We start from the raw sequence: 22,008 nt of genomic DNA on the forward strand, positions 1-22,008 counted from the left end.
CAAATGTACCTTGTTGACTATTACTCATAGAAAACGATGGCTAGTCTAATTGCTTTAGTAGAAACTCCAAAGGATTGCAGTCTAAAATTAGCACTTTTTAGCCAAAAAGAATTCAGTCTTTTGAAAGAGCAATGTGTGCGCGATTGAGTTTATCAGCGAATTGAAAACAATGAGAGAACCTATCACATTCATGGATTTCTAATAGAATGCAGATGAGTTTCTACCAAAACTAGATAGTAAGTACCCAATCTGCAGGGATGCCATACACTCATATTTTGCATTAAGACGACAATGCCTAGTTGATGGTTTTCTTAATTCTCCTCTCGTGTCTGCTTGGCATTGCATTGACATTGTAAGGAGAAATAAGATTTGACTTCCTTCTGGAGTTACTGGGTTATTTTTTTAGCAGTGAATAGCTTTTATGTGGAACAAGAATTAACACCCAGTAAAAGCAATTCAGCTGTATTCAGTGTTTTATTTATTCAACTTTACTCTCCTCTTCATATGGAATGTGACAAACTTACAGTATGTTGAAAGTAAATAATATTCTGTTATTGAAAGCAAGCATTAATAACAGCAGCTCTACATTTTCTTGAAATCGTAAAACTTAAGACTTCTGTTTGTCAGCATGAACAAGTCAAAATTTTACTCAGTTTCTGAATAAAAAACTCTTAGCCCCCTTTTAATTTTCACTATCAGATATATAACAACTCCTTAACCTTCTGTTATTAGGCCAGTCCAATGTCTCAACTTGTGGTGTCCACTGTTAACAGAAAAATAATAGGGAGACTATTTCTACATGTTTATGTTAACCTCTTTGTATGTTTCTGGAGACTACGGGTAATAAATATCTGTTCTTACTTTTGCAAACCTAACCACACTTTTGCTCTTTCCAACTGCCTGTTATCATGTAAATTAGCAGTGCTTGCCAAAAATTTCTTAATGAAGCAACAATCTAGTTACTAACCAGTCCATATACTATTGGATGCAATTTATGTGATCAAATCCCAGCTTATAATTTCTAAATAATAATTATTAGAAATTGCTGGCCTTGCCAAAATGCATTTGGCATTAACAGCCTAGCCTATTTGGTAATCGGTGCTTTCAATAATTGTTTTATTATCGCAATACTTTGAGCACACACAGTGCTGTTACATTGTACATATACTGAATACGTCTACTGACTGTACAAATATGTTTTGGATCCAATTACCTACGTCTGTAGCCTGTGAATACAGCCGCCTCTTATGGCTTCTGCTACTACATGCAACTCTTAGTAGGGGAGCAATGAGAGGCGGCTGTATTCAAAGGCTATTACATCATTCTGTCATGTACAGTTCAATAAACTCTGTTAGAGAGCACTATTTTGCAATCAGTAATTTCTTACATGTAAACAAAAGGTTAGCTTAATTTACTTATCTGCAAATAAACTAAGATTAACAAAATCAGGGATTTAAAAAAATGTTATTGATTGAAGTCATCAATTATTTTTCTTTGTTTTTAACTGAATAATCTTATTTACAACTCTTTATTTTCTTTAAGATGTCTTTGTCAAAACAAAAAGCTCAATATAATAAATTATTAATATTAAATAGATTGGCATATATGTAGAGCATATTATTTATAGTTATAATTACTATTTCAAGCTAAACCATGTCTATGGTATCACAGCTACTTACTTAGCCCTTTCTCTTCCAGTACTTAATTAATTAATAAACAGTTAAGATCAGAACAAAGAGGAGTTGGCAAATTTCATTTGGCAAAAAATGTCATAACAGACAGTATATCGAGCAACTACTGTTCAACAACTTCCATCTGAATGGCCACACACTAGCACGGTCTTCTAAGTTCTTACATGGTCGCCTACACTTGGGTCCGGTCGGTTCTACATGAAAGTACTACTCAATAGCTTTCAGCTGGTCACACATCATGATATCATCCACACATTAAAAAAAATAAATTAACTTAAAATAAGTTGTACTCCAGAAGCTGCTAGAAGGGGTAGTGGCAATTTGAGCTATAGAAAATAAAATTGTAATTATCAGCTTATTTTTGACATAATTTTGAATTAACATATCTGAGCTGAAGTAAAACCTAACAATAGCTATGCGCTCACAGCCTTCACTAGTTTCAAGGTTAAACTTTTCTAGTAATTCCACTTCTTTTTATTAACACCAAGTGTGCATGAGTTATTGACACTAAATTTTTTCTTTGGCAACTGAGACACCATCTTACAGCACTGTTAAGGGTTGTACTACATGTTCATGGAAAACCCAAAAAGATATGATACGCAAACATGACCAAGATACTACTAAAATCTAACTGATGGCATATAGATTGAATGGTCTTTCCAGACCTAGCAGTTTTTCTTTGTGTCAACAGGGTTCTTAAAAATAATATTCATTTGATTCTTCTTTTTTTAGTGAAAATTTCATTCTCACAATTGAAAATCTTGGTACCTCAGAAAATGCAATTCATGGTCTACATATATACATGTATGCTTGCTGTTAGTTTTACTGTCATAGCAATAATTTAAAATTTATGCCCGCCCAGTCTTTCTCTTGAATTCCTCCAGTTCTTTCAGATAGGCCAGGGGTGGCCAGCGATGTTCCAGAACATGTCGCCGATTGTCTCCTTTAATCAGATCAAAGTCATCACAAGCTTCAAAGTCTGGGTAGTTTGTGGTGATCAGATACAGGCACCATCGTGCTAACTGAGGTGCATTGTGTGCCTAGTACCAACATATAATGACACAAATTAATGTTAATATCAATATTATTAATTATTATACATTATCAAATTTGCATGTAAGGCATCCCTGGTGAGGATCATTTGAATATTTATTGACAAAGGAACTCAGTGACAATCCTCAACAATCTTCAAAATTCTTACCGTAATACATGTATTCAAGACTAACTTTGACCTTAAGGTTTATACCGTTAAGTTGTCGCACACTCTTCTTGTGAGCACACCTTTGAACTCAAATTTGGCTTTGTGGCCCAAGCCAGCATTTCCACTGAAATCTAGACTCTTCCACTGTTGAAGAGCTGAGCCCAAAACATCTTAAACTTTATACTATTAATAAAAATGTTTAACTTGCAAACAATACCACTACACCTACCTGTCCAGTAAGCAGCAGATTGATCACGTCATTACACTGGGCAGAATTCAGTCGCTTCTTCTTGATTTCTGCACTAATTCTATCTGTGATGGCACCTTCACACACTGAAATGAGCTGTGGAAGGCAGAATCTGTCAGCTAATACTAGTAGTTCCCTGTAGTCACTGACAGTCATGTCAGTCGGCACCGTGTCGGTGTACAGGAACACCAATAAAGCCAGGAAACTCTTCACTGTTGTTACCTTGATGGTCACCTGTGAAAAGAATAAAACATGGTCAGATGATGCAAGCAAAGGCTTTATGCATGATACGTGATAAGGATGAAAATTAAAATGTGACATGTAAAAACAGCTACAAGAGAAACATGATTAAACTGACTAAATCTGTCGTTAAAGGTATATGTGACACTTGAATCTTGTTAAAATTGGTATGTGGAATGGATCGTGACCCACCCCAACCCACCTCCTTTTGCTACCCTCGTGAATAATTTCCAGAGAAATAAAATTTCAGGGGATATTAATATCTTTTTTATAGTAATTTTAAAGCCACTTGAGGGCTGGAATCGCTGATCGTGACGGAACAGTGATATGATAACATAGTACTTTATTGGTGTTATAATGCTCCCAAGCATTTTTCTGCAGTAATTTGTTTAAAGACTTTCACCATGCTTGATTAAAACCTTGCCTTTGAACATGACAATTTCAATTTCCATCCACAATGATTTCATTTGTATTTTGGTCGGTTTACATGAGAGTCATGTCACATAGCTGTAGCAGGCCAGCAACAAAATCATGAAATGTTAACATAAGGGAACATGCTGAAGGGACATGTTGTGACAACACATCCTCTTGCGTGTGTTGACATTTTTTAGCTCATGCATATGAACAGGAGTTGTCAATGTGACATGTCCCTGCAACATGACCCCTTGTGTGAACCAACCTTAAAACGATTATTTTGACGTTCATTAAATTTGAAAACCACTTTGTTAATGCAGACATTTGCCTAGTATTGCATATCTTGAATTTCCAATAATGAACATTGAAACAAAAAGTGGAAAATCTGAAGTTTTTCCGCTCGAAGATGAACATTGAAATACAAAATGGAAGATCTGAAGCTGCTCAAGTTGATGCACTGTGAACTCTTAACACGACTTGCAGACCTACCTCAAGGCTGTCTTGTTCACTGAAGCCCCCACCAAACATAGCAGCCATGACCTCTGACCTAGCCATCAGAATAGCTCTGTGAGCATATAACACAGTGTTCTGTACATGAAATATGACATCTGAAAAATGTGGCTTGTTGATAAAGTTCTCCTTTATGATTTTGCTTCTTTCCTCGTGAAGCATGGTGACCATGCTTGGATTAAGGTAGCTCTCCCCATTTGTTATGTTCTCGCAGATCTGTCCCAACCAGGGAATGCGCAATCTGTGGGACAAGCTCATGACTTTGGTTAGCAATGTCTCGTCAATATCAGAAGAAACGTTTGGTGAGCCGGTGTACAAGAACTCAAGGACGTGTTGAAATGCTCTGCCAGAAACATAGTTATTGAAATGCAAGCAAGTTTTTGTTTTTGGTTTGCTCTTTCTTTCCACATTTGGTGAGAAATCCAGCCTTTGTTGATTAGTAACAGAGCAGAGATTTCCACCAAATACTTCTTTCACATTTCCCTTCTTTCCATTTGGCTTGTTTTCTCGACTTGCAGTGCAAGAGCAAGACTCAGCATTACTCAGCAATCTGCTGAGCTCTGCTTCCTCGCCATTGTTCAAAAAGAAATCTCTGAATACTGCCGAGCCAATGCTGAGGACGAGTTTATGAGCTTCAAGTGAAGGATTGTTAGAATTGAACAGAAGTCTGATGTCTGAATTTCCCGCTTCATCTCTGCACATTTTCTTCATGTTATCAGTGAAAGTAGAGGGAAGAATCTTGACTTGGGGCATTGGATCTGTTTAACAACAAAGCATATTTATTTAACAAAATAAATGACATCACCTAACTTCAACCATTTCTTTAACAACAACAACATCCTCTTTATTTCCTTATCAATAAATTAAATTACAAAAAAGTTTATAAAAATAAATTACTAGAGATAAGGAGTTCTGGCAACCCGAAATAACCACTAGGTTAAAAATGCCGGGTTGCCAGTTTACAAATTGAGTTGTCAAATTTTTGGCCGGACACACACACGCACACACGGACACACATACAAAATATAATATAGAATATAATATATTCTTTTCCCACATCGTATAGTCTGGCCATTTTGTTGCTCCGCTTTCTGTCCGTATTTCTGCCCTGTTCTACAGTGTTATACCGGCTCATATTTTGCATGTTCTCTTGAACTACCGGTAATACATGTACAGAATGGTAAAATGGCATAAAAGTGGTATAAAAATGATAAATAAAATCTATATTGATTGCTGTAGACCTTTGCTTAGTTAAGAGAATTTGAGCGCCAACAAACCTGGTGGTGATAACACAGGAGGGTCTGGTCCATGCCGTAAGATTTTTGGTGTCTTTCTCTGCCACTGGAAAACTTTAAACTTTGTCTTTGTTGGAACTTGTCGTATAATTGCCAAACGCACAGCTGTGTCAATCACACTATGCACGCCATCTCCTGTCTCTGCACTGCACTCACAGTAACGAGTGCCAAGTCGCTCGGCAAGTTCACGCCCTTTTGCAATCGTAATCATACCATCTGGACCAGTGCTGATGAAGGAACAAAGTCAGTTACCAAAAGAGTCCACATTTAATTTCTCCTCACTTTGTCAATACATAATCAAATGGACGGGCAATGAGAAAAAAGAAAATCATCAACTAAGGTTAATGTATTTCCTAAAAAAATGTTTTGATGCTGAGGCCCATGCAATGAAGATTTAAACTGCTTGGCTTGTCTATTGCTGGATCTCCCCTGTCCACCAATCCACACTTACCCAAAAAACTGTAATTATCACTTTCTATGCAGCAATTTTGTTACAAATTCCTTGGTAAGTCCCAAGAATATGAAGTACATACATGTATGAGTCCTGGTTCCAATACATGTATAACAGGAAAATCTACAAAATTTTAATGTTTTGGAAGCCTTTGGAAAAATAAAAATAAAACAAATTTGGGTAAATTTTTGAACTGCAAACAACTTTAATTACATCAAAATAGGCAAAGCTCAATTTTAATTTTTCAATTTCCTATGATCATGAAAACTGGATTGTTACAGATATTAACAGGAATTTAATTACTAGCATGCACATACATTTTTAAGATTATTTCAAACCATATGACAACACAACATTTATAATCTTTTCATCTGATGCCAACACCTGCATTTTCTGATAAAAGGTGTCATATTGTGGAATAAATCATCATCAATTTTAGTATGTGCTGCTCTCAAGCAGCTGTGTCGAAGCTTCTTTTTTCCTCAAATGGAATGACAAACAACACCTACAACTTTTGCTTAAATGCTAACAATAAAAAATTAATAAAATATTTTATTGCAAAATGATAACTTGAATTTTATCTGCAAGGTTTATTCCTGGCCAATAAACAGCAAAATGCTGAACATTATTCAAACCCCTACTGGATTCATAAGAAAAAAATTAAAATGGATGTATGTGCCTGAATAGCAGACAGCAACAATATAATACAGGAAATAACCTCATAGTGAATATATTACTAATACAATTTTGACTGCATATTGTACTGTAAGTTTATATAATTATATTTTGACCATTGCAATCAGAGGGCATTAATTAGTTCTGTTGAATACATACTAGTTATGCAACGCTTTCGAGTGGTATACTATGGAATATCCCACGAGTCACTTGTATTTTATCGGTATACACACGAGCCTTTAGGCGAGTGTGTATGCCAAGAAAATACAAGTGACAAGTGGGATATTCCATAGTATACCACGAGAAAGTGTTGTATAACTATTTTATACCATGCCATAGAAAATACGCTTACTAAATTTCGTCGAGAATACAATTCGCAGCGCATGATGGGAAGGTTGGGTTGAATACCGTCGAATATACAACGGCTTTCCTGTATTCTGATTGGCTGTATTTTCTATGGCATGGTATAAAGTACAGTATTTGACGGTTGTTCTGTCAAATACATATATCTTATTAGACATTTTAGTGTTTAGTATTTCTGTATATTTTTACGAGTTTTTAGATCTTCATGCCTCCATGGCAAAATGTTTTGCAGAGGAACATGTATTGATATACCTCAAACCTTTACAACTTCTTTGTCAAGCCAATGATATATGGTTCAACATTCCTTGAGCAACAAAATAATGTTGCAACTGCTTGTTGAACTAAATAGAGCCAGGCTCAACATGTTGAATGGTATATTTTCAATGGTATATTTTGGCCTGCTTAACCGAGGCCAACATTCCTTTCCGCCGCTCAGCCAATGAGATTTTACCTACCAAAATCCGGAGGGTTGACCTTGACCTTGACCGCAAGACCCTCTTCGCCGAATGAGAGAGCTGTTTAGCACCGTGTGCTTCCAAGTTTAGGATGTTTCACTTAAATTCATTCCGGGAATTCATTCAGATGAAAGCAATTTTTGAATTTGCTGGCTACAGTTAATCGCTTGCTTTATATCAAACTTGTCCTTTGCTGTTCCACAGTCTCGCCGATTCGTTGGCTCCGTTGGGATTTTGCCGTTCGAGAAAATATATTTGGTGCGTGGTTCATTTATCATTTTAAATGCGTTTCCTCGAAGGAAAAATATTTTTCGCAACCCTAAAATCAAAGGACCGTCAAACTATGGACGGGAAATACAAAGCTAGCCTTTTAACACAATATTCAACCTTGAGAATTGTCCCAGGGCAGGTATCACTAAATGGAAAAATTGATTCAGCGGCCGCACGGTGAATTATATTATAATCGCCCCTAAGAACGACTGCGTGGGAGGCTAGCCCAATTAGGGATCATATGTCTGTAAAAGTGTGTAAACTGTCTTGTTTTTTGAGTTTCAAACCAAACTCCACCAGGTTGGATGGATATCTACATTTAATTACGTGGGATGCAGCTGGTGACGTAATAGACCTAGTGGCGGCTAGCCTCTGACATACGAAAGCACCATGGAGATAACAAATCATTACAGGGTTTCTCTTTCAAACCCCTTGGCAACTAATTTCGTGATGACAATAAAAAGCTGCCGGTGACCGATCTTTCACAGACAGCAAAAATCATCTGTTGCTACAGACACAAACTGAAAACCCTGCACTGAAATCATGTTTACAGGACTCCCGTTTTCCTAGCATTTTTTGCCACGATTAGAACTTATGCCTGAATATGAAACAAAATATGATACGAAAGAACTATAATTTTAAGTGTGTTTTCTTTGAAACCCAAAACCCGGTGAAAATTGGACAGCTGGAAGGCTCCCATAAACAATAGCCCTTGCCAAACAACTCTTTTTACACAATGACTAGATTTTCCTTTTTGTTCATTCTACGTAAACTGTACGTCAGCCGCATTGAAATTCAAGGAAGATGGTCAGAGAAAGCTTACCTCAAACGTCAAAGGCAATAATTATTAATGGGAGAAAGTTTATACCGTATCTAAATTTCACTTTCCTTTTGCGCTTCAGGCTATTAAAACACTGAAAGTAGCGCAATGTGGCAAACTCCTTTACTATAATATTAGCTTAACGTTATTAAAATCGCTACTACAAGTAGCTGAATGGCATTCGTGCACTGTAAATTTTTTTGTCAACAAAACAGCAGAAATCTATCTAGTGGTTGATCGACCGTACGGGAGACTATTTAGCATACAAGGTGGACTATCCTTTTGAAGTCGCGGCTTGGAAAATTTAGCATGGTTTCTCTTTATCGCAAATTAAAGTAGACAGAGTAAAGTGAGGTTTAACTTGACTTGAGCGTAAAAAGAACACACAAACAAGCTTGCACGTAAGCACTGCTCCCGCCGCTCACATGAACACGACCTGAAAATTATAAGCTTACGTCGTTGCTTTTGAAAGCATTAATCTTTAGTAATAAGAAGCTAAAACAAGCAAATTAAAACTCAGCCCCGTTTGCAAGGAAATGATATCAAGAACAGCACTAGTAATCATCTTAAAACAAATCGCATAATTATAAACACGGTTCATATAAACACTCGTACGGCTTGCAAGAGAATGGCTTCGCGCGCTTAGGATTCTAGCAATTCTAGAACTACTACTACAACGACTACTACTTCTCCTACCCCGTTTTTCGCAGATCAGTTTTGTTTCCAACGACCAGGATTGGCGCTGCAGGCATGTAGTGCTTCAATTCAGGAACCCATACTGTTGAGACGTTTTGGAAAGAGCTTGGATTCGAGATGTCAAAGAAGACGAGAAAGACGTCGGTTTCTTCGTACTCCATAGGGCGAAATTTTAGGAAGTCAGCTCCACAAATCGTGTCCCAGAATGTCAGTACATAACTAACACGATCCACAGTCATGTTAGTGAAGAATGGATCTTGTACGGCTGGTAAAAGTCTCGCTCGTCCTGGGAATAATGGAGTGTCATCTTCACACGCAAAGTTCTCGTTGTACCAGCGAATAAGAAACGAAGTTTTGCCGACGTGGCCGTCTCCAACTACCTTAATTTTCAAGCGACGCATAGTTCAGCTTTAACGAAGAAGCTTACAGTTCGAAACTGAGCAAATAAGCCCAGATGAAAGCACAAGGCTAAGAAAAGGACTTTCCCTCAAAGCAAAAACACAGCTGAAGACAACCTTTTGAAGTGAATATTACTCCAGATTCATTATCAGGCTTCCGCGGCCAATGACAATTCGACCAATCAGCGACGTTCTTTTATGGGCTGTAGACCTCTGCTCATCGGAGATGATAATCGCTTTCTTCTCTCACGCATACACAACAAAAGATCACGCAAAAAAGAAAACCAACAACAAGACGGAAATAATGTCTGGTTCTGCGTCATTGACAGCTACTTGCTTTTAAGTTTCCATCCGCAATCTACGATCTATAATGCTTCTCACAATTGCAACTTGAGAAAACTAATTCAAAGCTATGAAATAGCTCATTAAAAATCATCTGACAAAAAACGAAAAGAGGCCGACAATTTTAATCAGCCTTCAAACAGCCTGTCAAATCGCTCACTCATACTCAAATTCGTATATAGTTTTTTACTTTCTCCTGCCCTGGCTGTACAGTTTTCTCAAATAATCTGATCAAAGTACATTTTTATGTTTCTTTTTTTCTTCTTATTTCGCTTTTCTCATCAAATTTCTCACGGACAATTCACAAAAAGAGCCGATTTCCAGTTTAACAGGTGTTCATTTGAAGCAAGAAAAAATATATAAAAATGTCATTTTCCTTCTACTAAAATGACACGGTTTCGTTTTTCCTTGCGGAAACGCATCTACGCCCTGCATTTTTAGATAAGAAGCAGGAAGTTTTGCAATAAGACCTTCAAATTTCCCTAAGCATAACTTTTTAATAAGTGGGCTTTTCACAGATATTAAACGTTTTGTATTTGCATATCAATACACTCAAGCGAACTCAGAAGGGAACAAATTTTTGACAAAAGCTGCTTAAATATCGTGAATTTATTTTGAAGTTTTAATTTTTTTTTGTGATAAACCAATAACACCACCCCAAAATTTTGTTGAAAAAATGAAACACCTTTAATATCGATTAAATAGTTTTAAAATAAAGAAGCCTACAACTGTTTTAGCGGATGCTGTTTTCAAAAAAAATGTAAAGCGTTCATTTGTTGCGCAATCATAGCTGAGCCGAGTTTTGCAATCTTCTTCGTAAATTATAACTAAAAAAGTTGTATAAGTGGTCAAAGCTGTCCTTAAATAAAATAAAATAACTTTATTTGAGTGTCAATGTACTTGCAACCACATTCGTAAGCGACCGGCTTAAAAGTAGCCTGCGTAACAGGCGCCTGTGTAGATTTGTGCGCGTATTTGGAAAACGCGAAAGGCGTGAGACGGCCTTCTCACTTTTCCCCTCGCGCGTTTGTCACGCGCCTTTCGCGTTTCCCAAAAACGCGCGCTCTCTAATCAGAAGCTCCTGTACGCGACCGCTCTCGTAAGCGACCACGACTACCTATGGGAATTACCAACTTGTCTTTTTCAGTCTTTTCCTTTATTTCCAGTTTTTGTTAAAAAAAAAGCGATCACTCAAATATATTGACACACGCACACTATCCTAAAACGAGACTTTGAGGACTAACTTCATTCACTTTCTTTTCTGAACACCCTAAGTTAGACCAAAAATCCTTTATTACACCCTATAAAGCGACTTAAGCGAGACGACAAGAATTTCCGACCCTTTGGGCTTGGGGAGGGAGGGGGGGGGGGGCGTTGGGTGGGTTGAAGGTTAATAAGAGATGGGTTGACTTCAGGGAGCGGGTAGTGAGTGGACAGTTTCGGGATTGTACAAGAGATACATGTGAAAACGAGAAGATAGGAACGATATGAAACAAATAAACTTAGCTTTTTTGTATGAAAAAAAAAAAAAAACTTGAAAATATTTAATTCATTGAGTAACAGAGTGGGAACTGGGTTGGACTAGACCCAATCTCCAGATGCGCGGTCAAAGCGCGGTCATGTTCAAACTGTTCCTTCAAGGTTTTTTGCAACAAGCGTCGAGACAAAATAATATGCAGTACTGTGGATCCATATGGCCACAGATGAGTGCATAAATGTGAGTAAATACCTGATTAATGCAATAATTTATACCTTCTAGCGCAGTGGTGTTAAAAAACATGTTCTACGAGTACCAAGTTTGATTCGATTTCGCAAGGTGTGTGCTGTGTTATTGACCCCTTTATTGGTGAGTGATACATAAAGGGAGTAGCTTCACCTTAAAAACTAAACGTAACAACCAAAACTTACTCAGTAAAATACTCGAGTTTAGGTCGATCTTTGTTTACGGCGGTATGTGATCTCCTGATTAACATAAATTGAGATAAAATGACTGTAGATGAGAGGTACACAAGTAAGTTTTAAATAAGCCCATGAGCTTATTGAACAAAAATTATATGTTCCTACTGAGGTCAATCATCAACATTCAGCAACATTACAGATGTTTGTATTATTGAGTGGAAAGTGTTGTTGGTACTGTCTTGACACCACACTGTGTGCATGTATTATTAAAAACTAGCAATGGTATACAGCAGTTCCTGAGTTTTGATTGGTTAACAGGCAATGATATATGAGCTCATATACTAGACATACTATGGACTGTAAATATGGTAGGTGTACTTGTCAGCGAGAACAGCCAGAGAGCTTAAATATTGCAATTCTCTCAGTATTTTTAAATTATAAAACAATTTATTTATTTCACTCGTGAACGCTTTGTTGGATATGAGATAGTTTTAGCCAATGAGGTGAATATATCCACCATCTCATATCCAATGCCCGCACATTATTAAATATACATAGCCTGAGACACCAGGCTAGACTTTTCTTTTTGTGTTGTTACTTCTTCCTCTGCAACAGAAGTGTAACAACAAATGCAAATCACAAATTATGGGGGTACTGTGTAGATGTAGAGCTACATCATAACTGTAAAATTTTTCTCAGATGTCTCTCAAGTGTCTATTATACACAACATAGTCTATACCTGTAATTTATGTATGATATTTTTGTGATAATGTGCATTCAGAGAACTAGGTATAAAATTTAAGTTAAATTGTCAATCCTCAGTTCAAGCGTCATCTATGTTCCTTACACTTGTTCCACTTGAATAGTCCACGTCGACAACAACACTTGGATTTCTTTAAGTTGCGGAGGTGAGCAACCTTTCTGATAGCCATGTGAACAACATCGCTGACTTGTTCACCTGTAACTGCACTGTTCTCAATATATGAGGTGTCATGTGACTGGGCTAGTTCCCAAGCCTCCTGGTTTGACACTGTGTCCGGTACTTCAACTTGGTCACTGGTTTTCCTGTTTCACAATAAATAAAAATTTTCTCACATCCTTTTTCTAAAACTTTTCATCTATCACTTTGCTGTTCAAGGGTGGATATATACCTAATAGTCTTATTGTCTTTTCTTTATTGCTGGTAAAATTTTCTTTCTCCTAAAACATTAAGGTAATAATAACTTACTACCATTTACAACATTTTCTGAATATTTTTCAAGTTTCCTGCAGACATTTTAACAACAAAATTTTAAGTTTAAAAACTGAAATTTGTAGCTTATAAACTAGAATTGACGAAACAATTACCGGTATACCAACTGAATTGATGCGCAAAAATTGTGATGGTCCACAACAGCAACTGGAACACTTAACCTCATGGCATGCTAACAAACCATTTTCAAATTACCTTTTGCCTCGGTGTCAGAATATCAGTTTTTGTGCAAAACTATTCATATGAAAATTAGATTCATCTGCACATTCATTATCATGCAAATCAAACTCATTTTCATGTGAAAAGCTTTGCAAGAGGACTGGGTTTGAAAAAGAGGTAAACGCAGCTTGGCAATGGCCTATTAGCTCATCCTCTAAAAACTCCACAGATTGCAGAATTTTATGGTAGGTCTGCATTTGAGCCTTGTGGTAGTGATAATGTCAGGGCTTTTCTCTGGTTTCTGTAGCACAAGCATCTAGGAGTATTTCTACTCCCCCTGGATGGGGTGCTAGTCCATCACAGGGCTACCCCTAGCATTCAATATGCCAGTACCCATTTATACACATAGTTACGTTTGGCCTAAGAATAATGTAGGGCCTGGACCCCTAAAGCCCCCTCCCCTTGATCAGCCACTGTTTGTGTCATATAATTTTATGCAACTGCCTTTTAAATACCCTGTCACCGCAAAAAAAAAAAAAAAACCTCTGGAACCCAGGGTACCTTTTAAATTGTTCAAATACACTTTTGCTTGGGTTATTGACAGAAAGTTTCTAAAATAATAAACATGTGGAGGGGGACAGGGGGCGGGAGCCCGGGAGAAAAGGGGCGGGAAGCGGGAGGAGAGAGGGTGGGAAGCGGGATTCTTAAGGTGGCGGGAACCGGGAGAAAACGAGTAAAATTTCGCAACATTTTGTTATATTTCGCAATGGACATGGAACACACAGGAGAGAACAGCTACAGAAAGGGACGGGAGGCGGGAGTAAAAGGTACGGGAAGCGGGAGTAAAAGGTACGGGAGGCGGGAGGTTCAGGCCCCCCTCTCCCCCCCCCCCCAAACATGGATGGTCCTATTCGTGATGTCATCGGGATTTTTCTGCAGTTCATGTGACTTGCGCGAAACAGAGTGATCACGAGGTCTAAGAACTAAGCAAAATTTTGATGAACTTACGTGTTATTCCTGAGGTCCGTTTTGTTGCCAACTAACAAGAAAGGTGTGTCTGGCATGTAATGATGAATTTCAGTGATCCACATTTGTTTGATGTTGTCGAACGAAGCTCGATTTGCTATATCAAAACATAATATAAAAATATCCGTGCCTGGGTATCCAAGAGGTCGAAGATGTGCTAGTCCTTCAAGAGTCCTGATGTCCCAGAAATTAACATGATAGCTTGTTCCGTCCACTGTTACTCTGTCGGCAAAGACGAAGTCGGGTACCTCAATTTCATTGGGAGGCAAACCAGTGTTGAATCGTTTTACTAAAGATGATTTTCCTACCTGTCGATCTCCCAGAAAAAACAGCTTTATGGGCTCGTGATCAGACTCCATTCAGTAATGGTTCGAAGGAAGCGTGTGTCTTTCATTTGGCAACAACTAAGGGGAAAGTGACGTTGCGTGACATCATAGTTAGTTACAAACTATGGTGACATGACTTTCGTCTTGCGCGCACGTACAATCGCAGCAAGCATCACGCAAGACGAAAGCCTCGTGATAGATGTGGAGTACCGTTAAGTTTATCACTAACCAACAGCTCTCTCAGACCTTACTAACCTTGCAATCAAGTCTTCCTGATATTCAGTAGAATTGTACTTAAAGTCGTCGAGGGAAATAATAGCGTGACAAGAGAAACACTTGTTTTGAGTCCTCTGCTTACGACATTTTCCCTTTCAGATCACATGGCCAATGAGTGGACTCCTCTGGCTTGTTTATCAGGCCTTGTAAAGGACAGCGTTTTACCTAAAGGTATATAATTTCATAACTTTTAACCAATATTTTTTTCTTCTAAAAATGGCCACTAAAGATGCTAAATCTACGTGAACGCGGGTTCGTTGTTCGCATAGGTTCGTCGTGAAGCATTATGTGCGGACACGCAACAAGTACGGCTTCGTGGTCAATAGCCATTTTCGAGTACGGTGCAAAAACTTTCACCGGAATTATTTTCAAGTCGATCTTTTGGTTGCAACCATGTTTTTTGGTCGTCATGTTTCGTGACTGACACGATCACGTGACAGGAGACTACGAGACCAGGTTGATTGATTGATTGATTTATTTGATATTCACCTTGTAACAATAATTAACTTATTATATTCTGAAAGTTGATGTAAATTAATTTAGGTAACATTTGTTTCTGTCCTCAGATCAGAAATTAAAAGTTGCCCTTGTAGTAGTGAACATGCCGTTAGATGGAATGATTGACAAGTTCAAGGCCTTGTCCAACATTGGTCAGTGCAGTTTTATGTTTTCAAAATTCCACTTTAGCTTTGGCTGACAGAATATTCTGGCATGATAATATTAGAACCTTTGTGAGTCATTTTTAGGGCAAAATGTACATGTAATGTCCTCCTGTCTCTAAACTCAAAAGTAAAGTAATTGTTATTGTGCAGTTCCAAGAAAATATCCATACCCACCCCATGGCAGGTCATTGGAAATTCTAAGGGGTGGAGGTATCAACAGCCAAAATTTTAAAGGAAAGTATGGGGCTTAACTGGAATTTCTACGGGGATGTGGGAAAGTCAAACCAAAAAATCTCACGTGGGAGGAGTATGGATCTTTACTGAAACAACACATTCACATTAACTCTTCATGAACATTTTCATGAACTTATTCTATAGCAACTGTAAAGGCTTATACTGATGGAGGTGCCAGTCAAGTTTGCAGTGTAGTTGGTGATGAGAAGGAAAGGTATTGTGTTACAAGTGCTGACTCCAGCATAATTTTGTTTCTTACGATTCGACTCACATTTGTCATGAAGATAATTGGTCTCAAGTCATTCTCCTCCTCCTCCACCTCCTCCTCCTCCTACGTTCTTGGCAGCAGCCCAAGATACATCCTTTTCTTTCAGCTGTGTCATACGGTCCACCTCCATGACTGCATGGGTGGTCTCAAGTCATTAGTACATTTTTAAGGTTGTGTGTGAAATCGCCGATTATTATTTCTCACATATTCAGCATCTGTATTGTATACAGTTATGCAAATGAGAAACGTTCTCTCTGTGTTTATCACCAGCTTGGATCACTAGGCTCGGGGAAAGATTCTAAAGGATGTCACCAAGCTATTGTATCTTCAAACAATGAAACAATATGTTGCTGTGGCTTCCTCTCTAAATATTGTAGTTTATTTCATATTTTTTAGCCCTTCAGTTTTGCTTGACAGGCAGTGAAACACTTAGTTTCTCTTTGTTTTGTTATGTTCAGGTACCTTGCAGACTTTGTCAGTGGTGACTTTGATTCAGTTGATCCTGAACTTTTAAACTTTTACAGGGAAAAGGTAGGATATGATTGGACAGCTTTGAATCCTCTTCTATATATTTTTTCTTGGAAGGCCATTACCAATACTTGCTTTAGGAGATAGGGTTACTTTCTGTGTTTGTTGTCTCAGACCAAGACATGGAGTCGTGGTAATCGAATGGTGGGGGGCATTGGGTCCTATTAGAAACTGTAAAACCGAACAAAAAATTATCAAAAACCACAAAACCACTGTAAATGTGACCAAATCTGAAAACCTCACAAAACATTCAAATTTCCAAAACCCTAACCTTAACCTATTGTCGCCTGAAGATTTTTTTAAAAACGTTTTTCTTGTACATTTTTGACATTTCTGTTCTGTTACATACTACTCAAAGTGAAACTAGCATTTTGAACAGGAAACTGCTGCTGCTGAAAGCCGAAAACCAAATGCCACTAGAAGTAAGACACCAGAACCAGAACCACAGTTTTTCTGGGAATAAAACAAAAAACAAACCGATCTAAAAATGGCCAAAACTGCACTAATGGTGTGTTTGACAATTTTGACGTGAGCTCTTTTTTTCAACCCTTCATTGATATTTTTACAGTGCATAGAAGTTATTCCCACCCCTGATCAAGATGAAACAGATCTCACAAAATGCCTCAGAATTTTAACAAGCAAGAAGCACATTGACAAGGTTTGTGATTTGACCAGATCTAGAATGACTATGGTTTTTACTTTTCTTTTAATTTGACATTTAGTGTTATTTTTTTAGTTTGACGAGATAGTTGTTATAAACGCACTTGGTAAGCGTCTTGACCAGACGATGGCAAACATTGAAACCTTGTTCCACATAACGAAGCTAACCAAGAAACCAGTTTATCTGATGTCGGAGGACTCAATGGCTTGTCTCATTACACCGGTAAGAAATTCCTTTGTTATTTCCTACCTTCTTGATCTTTGCAGATAAAATATTTTTTCCTGATGGTGCCACGTTTTATTGCTCTGTTAAGCGCATGAAGTTAATTTTTTGTACGTTAAATGAGAACTTTATTATCTTTATTATTATAGACAGGTAAAATGTATGAGCAGAAAATATAGCTACGTAGCCTTCGCACGTATTGCATGCCTACATCCGAATGGAAAACGGCATTTGTTACGATCACATAGAAACAAGCTTGTAAGAATCTTTTTGTATGTTTCAGGGAAAGCATATCATCCACGTGAACACTGGCTTAGAAGGAGACTGGTGCGGGCTCATACCAATTGGCGCCAAGTGTACGCATATTACTACAACTGGTCTCAAATGGAATCTAAGTAAGTCACTTTCATCGATTTTTTGTTTTTGTCTTACAAGCCTAGGACCGACGATCTGGTGGTCTTCAATCGTCTCCTTGTAATAAAGGTTCGTTGGACAGACAGGAGCTGTCAGTTCTCTTTTACGTCCTTCCGTGATGGCGGTATAGCCCGATCGATCAGGTATGAAAAATGGGGTCAAGAAAGCTTGAGTAAAGCACAGATTGGTCTTCTTCGGGGTTTAATTCAAATTTTCCTTCTACTTCCCCCTCATATGTGAGTCTCCTCCTCTAACGCTAATGATAGATGACAACAGTTTGACGCAACTTCTCGTCTTACTCTCAATCTTTTCGATTCTCGTTCTCGTTTGACTCGGAATTCAGAGCTTCTCTCCACCCAGGTGTATAAGTGAGTACCGGCGAATTTAATGCTGGGGGTAACCCTGCGGCGGACTAGTATACCATCCAGAAAGGAGTAGAAATACTCCTAGCTGTTTTATACTACGGAAACAGGGATAAGCTCCAGCCTGATGAGCCGCTAGGCTCGAACGCGGACTTAACCAAGTTTTAATTTGCATTTCTTATTTAGCTGATGGCCAGTTGGAATTTGGCACCCTGGTCAGTACCTCCAATACATATGATGGAAGTAACGTGGTTACCATAGAAACCGACACTGCCATTTTATGGACAATGGGAGTTAAGTGACGTGAAATGCACTGATGATCAATTTCAGCCGTTACAAGTGGAGATGGTGAATAACGGAAATGATGAAACTGTTCAGATTTTTAAACGTGCAAGTTTTCTTCATTGCAAAGAAAGAGAAACCATGGAGCCTTTGAGTCGAACCAATGGAGAAAAAGGGAGGCTCAAGCAAACAACGACGGCAACGCCAACGAGAATGTCGTCAGACAAAAGTTTTAATTTCAGATCCGTCCTCTGCAAAACAACAACGTGAATTGACCAAGTTCCGCGTATTTTGGAGAACGTGAACCACGACAGCTAATTTATAAAATTAATTTCATTTTTCTATTTTGAGTTTAACTCTTTGTGTGTTTTTTTTTTTTTTTTTGCGGTGTTGCAGTGTTCAGGGTTCCCCGATGTCCCCCTCATACACTGAATACACCTAGATTATCGCGAGGTTCTAGGCGTTTTCCTTGGCGTCGCAGTCGTCATTAGTTTTAAAGCTTCTTATTTTTGCAACCTTTGGTATGGCTTAGTTAAAGATGAACTGAAAGCAGATACCAGCATAAGTTTTATTCTCAACATGTTTGCAAAGCGCCTATAAGCAGTTTTGAATATGTGGGTTATACAAGTGTGAATGTGTTCAAATTTACCAATCAGACATGTGAACAAGACAAATTCTCGATTTTCTCAGTTTATCATATGTTTTTTAAAAGGCACGGCCACGCCGCATAAAATAACTTGCTTTGCAAGGGGAATTTTTGGGGGAAAATTTAGTAGAATATTTAGAAAGAATACATTCTTAGAGATGTAAAATAGAGACTACCAAAATGGTAGTTGTTATTATTATTAAAATGGTGTTTTGTATATTTTTTAAAGAATGATAAAAGTGTTCAAACGCAACCTTAGGCCCCGTTTACACGGGTCCGGACAATTTTTTGCACGGACGAATTTTGTAGCTGGACCGCATGTTTACATGGATCCGTGCAAATTTTGTTATAGATTGCAGTGGTGTTTACACGGAACCGTGCAAATTTTAGACCAGTCGCGGCATTTGAATGGCTTTTTTACGTCTCTGTTGTGATTGGTTATCGCTAATGTTTTAAGGCAATCATGTTGCAGCTAATGCAGCACGCGGCAAATCAAACATGGCGGCAGAAGTGGCAGACAAGAACTTTACGTGGTCTGATGAAGAAATTAATTTGTTGCTTAATGTAGTTATAGACTACATTAAGCAACAAGAAAAGCAGGGGAAGGAGTTGATTGGGAAACGGTCAGGAGAAAGTACGAAGACGTAACCAAAATGTTTTTGGAAAAGTACCCTCATAACGACAAGGAGAAATTCCCCCGACGTACCGATACGTCAGGAAGCTTCAACAAAGACCGAATCCAAAACAAACTAAAACGGATCAAGTTAAACTTCAAATTTTTGAATTTTTAAAACAAAATGTAACGAAATAGGGGCATAATGCAACAAAATGTTTCATTTTTGCTAAGCAACTAGGCAAAATATAACAAGATTCCAGGCCTTAACCGCGCTATCTGTGCAAAAAGTTGCACGGTTCGGGTGTTTACACGAGTCCGTACGAAATATGGAACCGTGCCGGTCAAAAATTTGACCTGCTTTTTTCAGGTCCAAAACTTGCACACTTAGCCGTTCAAAAATTCGTCCAGTTCCGCCGGTCCCGTGTAAACGCAAGGTGGAACCGTGCAAGTTTTTGTCCGTGCAAAAAATTGTCCGGACCCGTGTAAACGGGGCCTTAGTCGGGGTTTTATGCCAGTTATCTATTTAACAAATAGATTTCATTTTGCCGTGCGTCTGTTCAGTAATAGATCACAGATGACGTCAAAATGTGGTATGAACAGAGAAGTGGCCCACGAGGCGCTAGCCGAGTGGGTCACTGATGTTCATACCACATTTTGACGTCTTCTGTGATCTATTACTGAACAGACGCACGGCAAAATGAAATCTATTTGTTTTATATAATAACACAAGACTTCAGCACACTTCTGTGTGAGCAATGCTGCCGTACCGATGAGCTAAGTTGGTCTAAGTTGTTAATCCAATTGAATAAACAGAAAAATGGTCAATTGAAAGTCAATGAAAAAACTAACCTTTATTCCGATTTGGAAAGTTGTTCAAATCTGTAAGCATTAATCAACCTCAATTCGCTTGTTTTCCGTGGCGTCGTCCAACTGTACAACATCGGTCAAACTTTCATACAGATTTCGGATAATTTCTCGAATAATTCACTGTCTTCTTCAAGCTTGTTTCGCCCAGTTAAATGCTTCGAAAGGTGAACGATACTTGGCGTACTGTTTCTCACTGAAGATTTGTAATTAAGCTGAACTTTTTTGCTTTGTTGTGGCCCCGCAAGTTTGAAAAACTTTGCCGACAACTCTGATTTGGACTATAAACTCTGATCACGCGCGCGAGTCACACCACCGCGTGACGTCATCCATGTGTCTGTACTCTGATAGATCATAAGTAAGAACCAATCAAAATGCGCGTAGAATTCAGGTTATTATATAATTCTTCATCACGACCTCTATTCATATTCCGCTCTCATGCGTGCCTCAGTTTTAAGCGTAGCTAGGTGTTGCACTGTCGTGTTTCCAATTATAAAGTTTAACATCTGTGCGCGAGTGGCGTGCTCGGCTTCTTAATTCCACGAACATTGAAGCCCACGTTGCAGGAGCTGTTTGTTTTAATACCAGAAAATTATCTTGTTTAGTGACTTTTACCCCTGATCCATCACACTGTTAAATTTTGAGGGTTCTACGCATAAAAACGATGCGAGAAGTAGAATTGGCGTGGGAAGCTAGAGGACAGAGAGAAACCCTAAGCATTGGATAGCATTGGGAAAGAGCTGGTGGTAGCAGTCTTTTTCCCAGAAAAAAAAAAAACGGAAAACACTGAAACGAGGATGGTAAAAGTAGCAACGAATGCGAGAATGTCCTGAGAATTCGCCTGCTATAGGCGAATTCTCCTACGTTTTATACATGAGCCTCTGGTTCGGACATTGAGGGAAACCTCGTCCCACGTATGGACAATAAAATTGCATTGTATTGTATTGACTACATTTCACGAAGTTCTGAGCTTTAAAACTGGCACGGAGTGATGTTACGAGAAGAAAGCCCCTTGCGTGTACAAGCATTTTGAAATCGAAGTAGAATAAGAAAACAATGTAAAGCAGTCGTCATTTGCAAAAAACGAAACCCATCGATCTGCACCTCTGTGTTGAGACTTTTTTCTAGTTAAATGATGAAGTAAAGTGCAGATTTAATGATTTGCTCTTTCGGAAAACTTTGTTGGTTCTACTCGACGAAAGGGTAATTATGCCGATGAAACGGCTAGTACAAGAATTGTTCT

At 38.3% G+C, this 22,008-nt stretch overlaps 3 protein-coding genes across 5 annotated transcripts; 1 reads left to right on the forward strand and 2 right to left on the reverse strand.

Annotated features, from left to right (window-relative positions):
* Positions 1–447: 447 nt before the first annotated feature.
* On the reverse strand, positions 448–9,851 carry LOC144659510 (rho-related protein racA-like). The gene is made up of 5 exons (XM_078519967.1): positions 9,329–9,851; positions 5,581–5,825; positions 4,283–5,061; positions 3,122–3,373; positions 448–2,731 (listed from the first exon to the last, which is right to left on the reverse strand). The coding sequence occupies exons 1-5, from the start codon at positions 9,727–9,729 to the stop codon at positions 2,540–2,542; spliced, it is 1,869 nt and encodes a 622-aa protein (XP_078376093.1). The 5' UTR covers positions 9,730–9,851; the 3' UTR covers positions 448–2,539.
* Positions 9,852–11,522: 1,671 nt separating this feature from the next.
* LOC144659928 (thiamine pyrophosphokinase 1-like) lies at positions 11,523–19,537 on the forward strand. 3 transcript variants are annotated; one of them, XM_078520457.1, is made up of 9 exons: positions 11,523–11,785; positions 15,106–15,177; positions 15,573–15,656; positions 16,047–16,116; positions 16,629–16,701; positions 17,267–17,356; positions 17,435–17,581; positions 17,865–17,976; positions 18,544–19,537. In XM_078520457.1, exons 2-9 carry the CDS (start codon positions 15,111–15,113, stop codon positions 18,657–18,659), a joined length of 759 nt encoding a protein of 252 aa, XP_078376583.1. In that variant the 5' UTR covers positions 11,523–11,785; positions 15,106–15,110; the 3' UTR covers positions 18,660–19,537. The 3 variants fall into 3 exon arrangements, with proteins under 3 accessions (XP_078376583.1, XP_078376585.1, XP_078376584.1); XM_078520459.1 differs by lacking the exon at positions 11,523–11,785 and adding an exon at positions 13,078–13,623; XM_078520458.1 differs by lacking the exon at positions 11,523–11,785 and adding an exon at positions 14,381–14,429.
* LOC144659929 (ras-related protein ced-10-like) lies at positions 11,806–14,907 on the reverse strand. Its single transcript, XM_078520460.1, has 2 exons — positions 14,387–14,907; positions 11,806–13,032 (listed from the first exon to the last, which is right to left on the reverse strand). Exons 1-2 carry the CDS (start codon positions 14,761–14,763, stop codon positions 12,798–12,800), a joined length of 612 nt encoding a protein of 203 aa, XP_078376586.1. The 5' UTR covers positions 14,764–14,907; the 3' UTR covers positions 11,806–12,797.
* Positions 19,538–22,008: the final 2,471 nt, after the last annotated feature.

This window comes from Oculina patagonica, chromosome 7 (assembly GCF_052425735.1).
Source record: "Oculina patagonica isolate OP01 chromosome 7, crgOcupat, whole genome shotgun sequence".
In the NCBI taxonomy this organism is placed as follows: Eukaryota; Metazoa; Cnidaria; class Anthozoa; order Scleractinia; family Oculinidae; genus Oculina; species Oculina patagonica.